This window comes from Macrobrachium rosenbergii, chromosome 3 (assembly GCF_040412425.1).
Source record: "Macrobrachium rosenbergii isolate ZJJX-2024 chromosome 3, ASM4041242v1, whole genome shotgun sequence".
In the NCBI taxonomy this organism is placed as follows: domain Eukaryota; kingdom Metazoa; phylum Arthropoda; class Malacostraca; order Decapoda; family Palaemonidae; genus Macrobrachium; species Macrobrachium rosenbergii.
Window position 1 is genome coordinate 8,428,889 of NC_089743.1, and position 13,009 is coordinate 8,441,897.

The 13,009-nt window shown below is 39.9% G+C and overlaps 1 protein-coding gene across 1 annotated transcript in view; it reads left to right on the top strand.

Moving 5' to 3' along the window:
• The first annotated feature begins 3,246 nt into the window (after window positions 1-3,246).
• Window positions 3,247-13,009, top strand: part of LOC136850548 (uncharacterized) — a 28,992-nt gene continuing 19,229 nt past the window's right edge. Inside the window, exon 1 of the mRNA XM_067124172.1 lies at window positions 3,247-3,725. Coding sequence (XP_066980273.1) covers window positions 3,247-3,725 — 479 coding nt within the window. The remainder of the gene's footprint in view (window positions 3,726-13,009) is intronic.

Consider the following 13,009-nt stretch of genomic DNA (forward strand, 5'->3'; position numbering starts at 1 on the left):
CGTTACCGTTTGTACGGAGTATAAAAGTAGAGTGACATAAACAAAGAATTCCAGGCCGGGGTAAACTCACATCAGGTACAGAGTTGTTGAGGTAGTTTGGTTGTTCAATCTTGGTACTAGTAGTTTAATAAAAAGAGATTCAAAGATAGGAAGCGAAGAACTGGGGACTTTGGAAAGTATTTTAAAATTTCTATAATCAATTTCTGTTTTACATCTTTTGGCGTGTTCTCGAATATTTGAGAACTCTGGATTAGATAGTTTGACTCCAGTTCTATAACTGACCCCCTATGACAATCAATTTGCACTTTCAGTAGGCGGCGTGAGGCGCCCACGTATTTCCCTGACTACATCGGGGCAAGCAAATAAATAGACGATGCTTGATGTCATAAGAGGGCTAATTTTGTCTTTGTACTGGAATAATGATTTGATATTAAGAGGATTGACCGGAATTAATTTACAATTAATGGCAGGTGCATACCGTTGAATTAGGTTATTCAAAGTGTTGTAAAAAGACTTATCGTGGATCATAGGGAGACTGGCGAAAAATGTCATCTTAGGAATTGTAGTTATTTGTAATTTAGGTATATATTTATCATTCAGAAATTTATTTAAATAGGTATAAAAAAAGTCTGCAGCACTAACCACCATTGAGGACGCACCTGATGATGCCCTCGCCACCTTAGCCTTCGCCACCCTTCAAGGAACATCCAACCCTTCAGCGACAGGCGACGTTCTTAATGCCACAGAGGCCTCCAAGGCTGTCAAACCCGCCGCCCCCCATTCCGCCTTCAGAAACCCAAGGGCACAGACCACACGCAGCAGCAATCGCCACCTTTTCAGCTTTGCCAATACCACAGAACATACGGCCCTGCCGCCGAGAACTGCCTCCCAGGGTGCCCATGGCCAAAAAACACTTGATGACTGCCACCACTCGTGGTAGCCATAGCAGGTGCGTATCCCTCAACCAGGGGCCATACTAATGTGCACAAATCCAACCATAATTCTGGTATATCCAATCCTACATGCACTATTAGCACATCTGTCTTTTTATACTTGATTCCGCCACAGGTACTCGTTTTTTGGTTGACACAGGGGCATGCTGTTCCCTTCTGCCTGTATCCAGTCAACCAACCAAATGCCCACAGCCATATGAAGCCCGACTCACAGCTGCCAACGGCTTTCCCATCCTTACCTTCAGTCAGAAGCATCCTCACTCTTAACTTCAGCGACTGGAGGTTTATCGTTGCGTACATCTCAGTACCTCTCCTCGCGGTGGACTTCTTGGCACACCACCAACTGCTCATGGGCATTGCCAACAGGCACCTTGTCGATGCCACTGATTTGTCCACAACACCCATTGCCGCAGCACCCGCAGAACTCGTCCTCCAGGTCACCAACTCCAAAGATGATTTTGCATACCTGCTTGCCACATACCCAGACATTTTTAAACCTGAACTACAACAATGTCATCAAATCCCGTCCAAGCACGGTATTTTCCACCATATTAAAACCTTGAACCCTCCCATACATTCCTGTTTCCGGCGCATGCCACCCAAAAAACTCACTGCTGCAAAGAAAACCTTTGCAGGGATGGAGAAGGTGGGTTTGTGTCAAAAGGCATCCAGTCCTTGGGCATCTCTCCTCCACATAGTAACAAAAAAGGATGGCACCCTATGCCCATGCGGGGACTACAGAAGGCTAACATCACAGACGTGACCATTTTCCTACACGGCGCAAAAATCTTCTCAAAGTTGGATCTTCTCAAAGGTAACGTCTAGGTCCCCATGAATCCCGAAGACTGCCATCACAACGCCCTTCGGCACTGTCACCTTCAATTACTCCTGCTTTGACCTCCACAATGCAGGAGCTACTTTTCAGCAAATGATGGATGGCATCCTACCAAACCCTCCCGTCTGTGTCTGTTATGTCAACGATATTTTAATTTTCTCTACGTGAAAGGAGGAGCACTTCCAACACCTGCACATCATGCTCCAATGCCTGCAAGAAAACGGCCTTGTTGTCCGATACGACAAATGCTCCTTCGCCACCAAGAGGGTAGAATTCTTGTGGCACCTCCACCAAAAATGCCCTCGCCAAGGCAACCACCCTCTCTTTCCCTGCACCAGGTCATCCTCTACTGCTGTCCATGGACACCAGTAATGTAGCCATAGCAGCTGTGTTGGAACTGATCACCCATGGTCGTCCCTGACCCCTCACCTTTTTTAGCAGGAAACTTAACAAGACAGAAACAAACTACTCTACGTTTTACCGCGAACTCCTGGCAGCATACCTCGCCATCAAACACTTCTGACATTTTTTGGAAGCCAACCTTTCACCCTTCAAACTGACCATCTGCTGCTAATACATTCTATAAACCGACACTCCGATGCCTGGTCACCCCGTTGTCACTGCCACTTGTCAGCCATTGCCGAATTCAACTGCACCCTTCATCATGTTCTTGGGAAACACAACCCTGTTGCTGACGCCCTCTCCAGAATCTCCATCGATGCAGTACACCTCAGCCTTGATTACAAGCAGCTGGCAGCTAAGCAACAGCAGGACCCAGAGCTCATCACCTGCCAGACCTCATTAACATCTTTGCAATGGCATGATGTCCCCCTCAGTGCCAATGCCAACAGCCCCACCTCCGTCCTCTGTGATATCAGCACCGGCCACCCACACCCATAGATCCCACAGTCACTCAGATGTCACGTCTTTGACATCGTCCACAGTCTAGCACACCCTTCAGGACAATGCATAGCCACCCTCCTGAAGAAGCACTTCATGTGGCACAGCATACCGAAAGACTCAACAAAGGCGTGGGCCCGTGGACGTTCCCCCTACCAGCTCTCCAAAATCCAGTGTCACGCCAATTCAGGTGTGGGCTCCTTTCATCAACTGCAGTGCCGTTTTGCCCGTGTCCACATTGACATTGTAGGACCTCTCCCACACTCCGAAGGACATTGGTACCTCCTCACAATGGTGACCACTCAACAAGATGGCCCGAAGCTGCACCTATGACAGAGGCATCAGCAACAGCATGTGCCAGTGCTTTCCTTGCATCATGAGTGTCCAAATTCAGCGTACCCAATCACAACATCTTCGACAGAAGCACTACCTTCACATCGCAGCTCTGGACATCCCTAAACGGCCTCCTTGGCACCCAGTTGCATCACACAACTGCCTACCATCCTGAATCCAATGGCATGGTCAAGAGAGGTTCCACTGCACCTTGAAGCAGCCCTGATGTCTCACTGCAACTCCTCATCCTGGTACTCGCAGCTTCCATGGGTTCTCCTCAGCCTTCAGACCACATCCAAAGAGGGCCTTGACCTGTCAGCAGCAAAGGTGGTGTATGGCGATCTGCTCGTGATACCTGGCGAGTTCTTACACGACAGTAATCCCTCACCTGACATCATCAAACTCTGGACCATTGTCAGAAAATCTGCCTCTGACCACCCATCCTACAAGTCAACCAACAACACCTTTATCCCTAAGGATCTGCATACTGCAACACACAGAACCAATGCCGTTCAACCGCCTTTAACCCAGCCCTACGCGGGCCCCTACCGGGTCATCCACAGCAAGCAGAAAGCCTTCCTCACTGACATTCGCAGCACGACAGATTGGGTGGCCATCGACCGCCTGAAACCAGAACGACATTACCCCTCCAATCCAGTATCCAAGGGCAGTACGCCCTCTGCAACACCCTGGTCAACTTTAAGGTGGGGGGGGGGATTTTTCCCCAGAAGTTTCCCTCTCTTTACCAACAGTCTGTCTCCACCTGCAGCACACCTGCTCACGGACTGCGACTTCCCACGTCTCGCTCCTTAGCAACAAGTCGAGCCAGCAGGATAGCAACACTTCTGCGACACACCTGGTTTTCATATATTCAGAAGACATAAAGTCTAAAATCAAATACATGTGCACTATTGGCCTGTTAGTTACTATGTAAATTTCCTGGCTGCCGATTGGTCAGCAACCCATACAAATACCACTGTTGTTTGTTAATAAATCAGAACTCTAAGATGTCTCGTCTTAATCATCCTGCTAAATATATATATATATAATATATATATATATATATATATATATATATATATATATATATATATATATATATATATATATATATATATATATATATATATATATATATATATATATATATATATATATATATATATACACAAATATAACAGTCAGTGAGGTTTATTGATCACAACAATTACCCTAACATAGAAAGGACCAGGTTGAGTACAATAGAATCGCATTGTGTGCTTCTTGACCTAGGCAATCAATCAAGTATCTGGTGGTTAGTTGGCTGTGGTGGATTGCAGTTAGGGTAAAGCAGGAATGAGAATAAAAATGTCTTTCTACAGTACTTGCTGCAAATCAGAAGTGCAGCACCATCTTGAATCTGCAGCTGTGAGGGCAGGGGAGAAACCTTGTAAGTTATATATAATGTAAAAAACTTGGCAAATATTTTGAGCCATGCATTGGGTAACATTCATCAGTAGCCATCCAAGCAATCCTGTTGTGATAAGACCTGGGTAAAAATTGTTCTTGTGTTGAAAATAACAGATGCGCTTGCACTTGTCCCTCAATTTAATCTTTATTAATTTGACAGGCCCATTCATCATGGACGTTCTGTGTCCGTATTGAATTACAACTTTACCTATTTGTACTGACCCGCAGTAGCTGCTCTCAAATAATTCATTAAAACTGTACCAAACCAATTCAAGAAAGTTAGACTGCTATTTGAGAAAAGGTCAGTGGGAACAGATTAAAATTACAAGGCAGAGAGAAATGCATCAGGAGCTGAGAGGGCCCTGAATTGGACCCTTGGTGATACTTATTAACTTTCCTCCAGTAGGGCCTGTGAATCTCTAAAATTACCACAGTCTGTAAAGATGTCTACAGTGACGCAGCCAAGGTATCGCCGTCTAATACTTTACAGAGACTCACAATCAAATGTCTTGAAAAGTATAACCTTTGCAAGTGAATACAATAAGACAGTGCCATATTATTATACCTAGATATGTCTGAATTTCCTGCAAAAGCCACTTAAAGATATTCCGACATATATATACGTGTATATATATATATATATATATATATATGTATGTATATATATATATATATATATATATATATATATATATATATATATATATATATATATATATATATATATATATATATATATAACTTTATCACATACACAATTGTTCTGTGCATTAGTAGAATTACTAAAAGGAGGATCAGAGAAAGACCAAGTCAAGTGGGGGTGGAGGTCACACAGGAAGAGCTAGGCGATTATAGGATTAAAAGTACCCAGCACACAGATATAAATACAGCTGGACTACGCGTCTGCTCATTGTACGGATACTTGATAATGTGGACTGTTTGTCCAAGAAAGCTTGTAACTTTTTGAATAAAAACTCCATTAGATACCATCCAGTTTGAATGAGGTCCTTTTAGTAATTATATATATATATATATATATATATATATATATATATATATATATATATATATATATATATATATATATATATATATATATATATATATAGCTGACACAAGAGGAAGAAGCGAGGCAGGAATTTAAGGAGAGAGTATTGAGGGAAGTTAGATTGCTAGAGGAAGTGCAAGAATGGTGGAATCACAACAGTATGGTGATGAAGAGAGTGGGTGGAGAGGTGTTGGGAAAGACATCTGGAAAGAAACCATCTGACGATAAGGAAACCTGTGGTGGAATGATGAAGTGAAAGAGGCGGTGAAAGCCAAAAAAGATGCAAAAAAGATCTGGGAAAAGTGTGGACATCAAAGGGTAAGGAGAGGTACCAAAGACATAAGAAACAAGTAAAGAAGGCAGTTTTACAAGAAAAGGCACGAGCATTAGATGACATGCACAAAGAGCTGGAAACACCTGAGGAGGGAGAGAAAAATTCACAGAATTGCAAAGTCGAGGGGCACGAATACCAAAGACTACTCCCATATAAAAAAGGTTAAGGATGGGAATGGAGTTGTTTTATGCAACGAGGATAAGATAAAGAATAGGCAGAAGGAATATTATGAAGAAAATCCTAGAAAATTCTTTGAAGATGGATTCCAGAACCTTGGTATGACACATGCTATTAGCAGGAAGGAAGTAAAGAAGGCACTAAAGAAGATGAAAATGGTAAAGCAATAGGGCTAGATGGAATTCCTGCAGAGGTGTGGAAGAGCCTGGGAGAAGAAGGAATAGACATGCTGTGGGACCTAGCAAAGAAAATTTACAATCAGCAAAAGATAACAAAAGATTGGAGATAAAGCTTTATTGTTCCTATCTATAAAGAGAAGGGTGACATCCAGGATTGTACAAACTACTGAGGAATGAAGTTAATGTTTCACACCATGACAATCTGGGAAAGAATAATGGATCAACGAATTAGAGAAGAAACATCTATAGGTGAAGAACAGTTTGGTTTCATGCCAGGAAGAGGAACAACAGATGCAGTGTTTCTCCTTCGACGGATGATGGAAAAACACTGGGAAAAGCAGGAAGGACGGCTCATATTATTCATAGATCTGGAAAAGGCATTCGATAGAGTACCACGCCCAGAGGTTTGGAGGTGCATGCGAGTAAAGGGAACACTGGAGAAGTATTTAAGGTTGGTCCAAGATATGTATGAAGGAGCAAAAACGCAGGTTAGAAGCAGTGTTGGGTTAACTGAATGGATGCCAGTACGAGTTTGTTTACATCAGGGATCTGCTTTAAATACATATCTTTTTGACCTGATAACGAATGTGCTATCTTAAGGAATAAGAGATCAATCCAGAGATCAATCCCCCTGGTGCATGTTGTTTGTTGATGACATCGTGTTATGCAGCACCAAGAGAGGGGTAGTGGAGTCAAAACTAGAGCAGTGGAGGAAGGTACTGGAAGACAGAGGTTTAAGGATTAGTAGGAAGAAGACAGAATACCTAAGTTTTAATGAAGATCAAGACTCCGAGATTAGTATGGAAGGGACAAGGTTGAACCAAGTAGAAAAATTTAAGAGTCTTGGTTCAGCAGTGGCTAATGATGGAAATTTGGATGTAGAAATAACACACACAGTGCAGGCTGGATGGAAAAATTGGAGAAAGATGTCAGGTGTCATGTGCGACCACAGAATCAATAAAAAGGTTATAGGAAGAGTGTATAAAACAGTAGTGAGACCAGCTCTGATGTATGGTGCAGAAACATGGCAGTTAAAAAGAGTGCAAGAGAAGAAATTGGATGCGTTAGAGATGAAAATGCTCAGGTGGATGTGTGGAGTAACAAAAATGGACAGGATAAAAAATGAAAGAATAAGAGGAACTACTAAAGTCTTAGAACTATCAAAGAAGGCCCAGGAAAGAAGGCTTCGGTGGTATGGCCATGTGATGAGAAGGGTTGAGACTTATGCATGGAGGAGAGTGATGCAGATGGAGGTGCCTGGTGGGAAAGCAAGAGGAAGACCAAAGCGAAGGTGGATGGATGTAGTTAGAGAAGATCTTAGAGACAAACTATTGTCAGAGGACGATGTGTTTGACCGAGCCATGTGGAGGAAAGCTGTCAGAGACATCGACCCCACATAGAAGTGGGAAAAGATGCAGAGAAAGAAGAAGATATTTATATGTATGTATGTGTATATATATATATATATATATATATATATATATATATATATATATATATATATATATATATATATATATATATATATATATATATATATATATATATATATATATATATATATATATATATATATATATATATATATAGGTGTGTGTGTGTATTGCCTTCAGCACTCAGATTTTAACTAGTAGAAATAACAAATGACAAGAAATGAGACAAAGGATGGACAAAACATACACATCAACACATCAGTTAAGAAGTGCGTGATGATTAAAAAATTCCTCGTTAAAATCGCTGATGAAAAATTGCAGAGAAAGAGAGACAGAGAATAGCATATGTGTAGCTTTTCGATGGCCTGCTCTATTAGATAATTAGTCCACATTTTTTAACAAAATGCTTCTGTGCTGGAGGATAAAATGAAGTGTCCACTGAAAAGACATGTTTCGTCACAGTTTTATGATTCATTTCTGTTTGTTCAGCTATCCTTAAAGGGTCTCAAGTTTGCTGTTTCTTTTGTTAATTACATTCAAGGTTTCATCCTCACCTTGCCCTGGTTTCAAAACTCCTAGACGCAGGGGTTTTTCAGGTGTCAGTGACAAAAGATGTTATATTGAGGAAATTGTAAGAGAGAAAAAAAATTTAGGTGGGTTAGGATGGGGAATGTAAATATAAATGAAAAAAAAAATTTGGAACTTTTGGAGGATGTTCACAAGACTGATAGGACCAACAAGTAAAAAGCAGCCTGGATGAATGGATGGAATTTAGGAACGTAGTCCAAACACTTGGACCCTAGGCCATTCCGTGTTAAATGTGACAAAATAGCGGATTGTATGATACACTGTAAAACGATGAACACTTTTAAACCTTCTTTTCTCACTTGTTTGTAAGTTGCTCAGACATCTGTCATTACCAATTATTTTATAGAAAATAAGATAAAATTAAATAAAATATCTATGATAACAAGCTAGGTAAAAGAGAACATAATATGCTAAAAAAATTATATAAGTTAGGGTAATTAGAAAAGTAATTTTTATCTCTCTAAAGATCAGATTTTTTTTAGCTGAAGAGTGCAGGAATGTCTGCACCATCTGAAATTTCTGAAAAGGATTTTCCATCAAGATGGAATCTCCATCGCTGGTCACTGCATTCGGAGCAATGCACCAATGTAAGCTTAAACGATAACAACGCATTACAATGAGCGCAATCATGGACCCTGTTACCTCCTATCTAATAAATACTGATGGGTTGGGTGGGTGTTCCCAGTTCTCAGCTGCATTAATCACAGTTTCTTCCGATCTGTTTGGAAGTGGGATGCTTCATTCATAAATTATGCTGCTTTTGATACTAGTGTATTTCGTGTTGTTGTGCATTAAAAATCTGCAATTGTATCAGTAAACTGCATTATTAGTAAACGTTGACAACAAAGACTTTCGAACACCAGTTTTTACGTTAATATGAGGGGGAGCATCGTGCAGGTGTTCGAAAGTTTTTTTTTTTTTTTTCAACTTTTGCAAATCATAAAATTAACTGATATAATTGTGGATTTTTAATGTACAACAAAACAATTACGACATTCTGAATTTTTTATCATATTTTGTATCGTTAGTTAGGGGAGGGGGCGACCATCTCTTTTTCCAATTCCTTAAAATATATGACCTTATGGGTCGTTTCCAGGTGGGAAACTCGATTTATTTCATTCACACTATTGTGAACGGCATTTTCTGCGTCCTTTCCAATCTCCTCATTTCCCTTGCTGGGATTCAGCCGAAACGTGGTTTTATTCCGGCACCATATAGGAAAAGCCACTCTAGAGCCTTGCAAAAAATTGGAAGTAAGAAATTATGATTATATATGGAACCTATTGGCCTCCTTGAATCTGAATAAATTATGAAATCCTTGTCTTTTGAGTGACATGTTAGATACAAAGCTTGGGCTATAGCTGCCATCTCCCCTGTATACACTGGTGTGCAATCTGGTAGCTGTGCCTCCTACGTGTCATCGTCAGACATAACAGCACAGCCAACTCCATCTCGATGAGAACTACCGGTATAGATCTTCATCTGGACCTTATCTTATGTATCATATTAAAAAAATTTGATCTGATCTCCTCTCCTGACTGTTGCATTTTTATCTATATTTCTAGGGCAACTAGAGATTTCTGGTAAGAGCCATGGGAAACGGGATGGTGGTCTCACCTAATTAATTTCTGACACTGAATTCAAGTCTTTTATCTATCGTATTTGGAAGGGTTTGGAGGATCTTGTACCAAGCCTCTTCATGTTACGTTTCCCAAGAATCTTGAGAGGGTTGGATTCTCAAGGGAGCTTTTAATCGTACAGTGTGGTGTAACCCAAGCTCGTCTCCACTAAGCTCTAAAGGAAGTTCATTACAGTCAGCATACAGACTTCCAGTGTCTAATGCCTTAAAAGCGATCATACTCAAAGGCCTACACTGCGAATAAATAACTCTCAGTTTTGGACTGACAAGCTGATGAGGTATATCTGACAGCTATAGCCATGTTTAGACGTGCATAGAGAATCACATTTTGTGAGTTCTAAACAGCTCCCTAGTTAAGACCTGTTACAACTTTTAAAATATTTCATGATTTTTTTTTACAGTCACGCTTTATTGGTTTACTTGACTTTTGTCAGTGAACGTTATGCCTAGAAACTTTTAACCTCTTTCTCATCATGTAAATTATTGCCAATGAAGGTAAAAATTGGGATCTCTTCTGCTTCTCTATATGTAGTGAAGCTAATGGCAACTAGTTTGGATACAGAAAATTTAAAGCCTTTCTCGCCAGTCCATTTTTCCTTATTGCATTATTAGAGTTTTGCAGATATCTGTACGTACGTGAATCAAGTTCCTCGTTGGACGAGTCGGTAGGGTTGTCGGCTAGCACTCTGCCAGGCCCGAGTTCGAGTCTCCGGCCGGCCAATGAAGAATTAGAGGAATTTATTTCTGGTGATAGAAATTCATTTCTCGGTATAATGTGGTTCGGATTCCACATTAAGCTGTAGGTCCCATTGCTAGGTAACCAGTTGGTTCGTAGCCACGTAAGATAAGTCTAATCCTTCGGGCCAGCCCTACGGGAGCTGTTAATCAGCTCAGTGGTCTGGTAAACTAAGGTATACTTAACTTGTACGTGGATCCAGAGTCCTATCCAGTACGGTTCCTGCAGAGTCATCAGCGAATACAGAACCTCTGACTGGTGGGGATGCAGACTCGTGTTATTAACAATAACAGGGCAAGTACACTAAGTATGCTGCCTTGTGGGCCTCCTCCTTTCTGGAGATACAACTTTTTATACTACTAACAAGTCTTACTTTAATGTATCTCTCACCTAAGAATGAGTTTATGAGCGTTGTCATTCCCCCTCTGATGCATAGTTTATGGAGTTGCTTCATAATGCCAAAACGCTATACAATATCATATAACTCCTCAAGGACAAACAAGACCAAATAGTTTGATGCTGCTTGATAAATCCAAGCTGGATTTGACAATTTTCACCAGAGGATTAACGGCACTCCTACTTTTGCACACTCTAGATTAATAAGTAAAGAAAAGTTATTGCTCCTCAAGCGCCACACTGTAAGCGGTTTCATCTCATCTGTCCACCCACAGGAGAAAATGGGCCACTTGCAAATAGCAGCACGAGTTGGCCGACAATCAACGTTTCTGGTATCGTTGGTGTATTGTGACAAATATTAAATGGCTAACACATTTGTATGATTATGTTTACAAGGAACCCTCGCCCTTTCAACACACACACACACACACACACATACTATATATAATTTACCTAAACAAATGCACGAAAGACGAGGTTGCGTCAAACAATGTACTTGTATCAGAAATAAACGAACGATGAGCTTTCAGTTATGATTTATCTCATTAGTATTGCTCAAGCTACACGTAGACCTGAGCGCACAAACTGTTCAAAGCACAAGATTTTCTTATTATTCAAACTTTATTTTACGTACAATTTCATTACATGAACAGAAAAATAACTTTATTATGATACCAAAGTTATATCCCCGTCCGTAAGCTGAAAAATACCCTTTTATTTGTTTATCGCGAGAACTTGAAGCATGGACCAATGAAGCTCGGCCTGTGCTACTGATTCGCTTTATATTTTATTTTCCTCTCCTTCTCTTTAGCACACATTCATTCCATTTAAGTGAAAATTACTTTTTTTATTGTAACCTTCATTTATTCATTCTGGGTATCTTTCTAATGCCCAGCAATGAAAAAAAAATAGTATGTCTAGGCTAGCCTTTTATACTGTATGTATGTTATCAGCACACAAGGATGACGGGAACTCAGTGAAATTTCAGGCTTTTGCTCATTTGGCAAAATGCTCCTGAAATCACCCAATCACTGACTTATTATAACGATTTGTATGCTTAAGAAAAAAATATATGTAAATATATAAAGTCTTCAGAAAAGAAAACCTCAATACCACTGCCATATGTTAATTGAAATTTCCCGCCTTCCAGCCAGTGTTGTATTGGTTGTTCCTTTCACCTACCCCAGACAGGCAATAGACAACAATAATTCATTTCATGGTTTCGAATATGTAATTTGCATGCAAGAAATTATTAAAATACCGTTTATTCACATTCGTTCGCTATCGTTCGTTTGAGTTTGATGGGCGTAGAGTATTTGTTATAAGCTCGTCTTTCATATGCTTGTATTGTTATATTCTCGATATAAATCGGCATATTTATAATCTATATAAAGTGATAAGAAAACCTAAGAATAACAATAAACATCGACCAAAAATTGTTTTTACGCAAACAACTTTAATTTCTTTATATATATACTGTATATATATATACACTGTATATATATATATATATATATATATATATATATGTATATATATATAATATACTGTATGAATAGGTAGACCAGTACTGGAGGAAACATTCTTTATTGTGACTAGTTTCGAGGTTCTAACATACCCCATCATCAGGCATTTAAAAATAACAAATAAATACAGTGAAAGAAAAAACACTCACTAAAATCAAATAAAATTAAACACATCAGAACTAACTACCAAATTAAAATTGAACAGTACCGTTTAACCTGTAAAAGCAAGAGTCAAGAGAGGAATACAAGGCAAATATAAAGATGGTTACAGGAGATAGGCACAGAATTAAAAACAAAGCAACTCAACTGACCATTCATTATTACAGTGATGGTTTTTCTCTGATGGAATATAATGTTTCAATTGTGGTTAGCTCCACATCACTAGAACGGCTGGCTAATGTAGAAAAAGAATCTATACTCAGAGGATGGTCATGCTGGTGGCAGTGCTCATGATTGGCACTAAATGCTTGTTTGTTAAGTGGC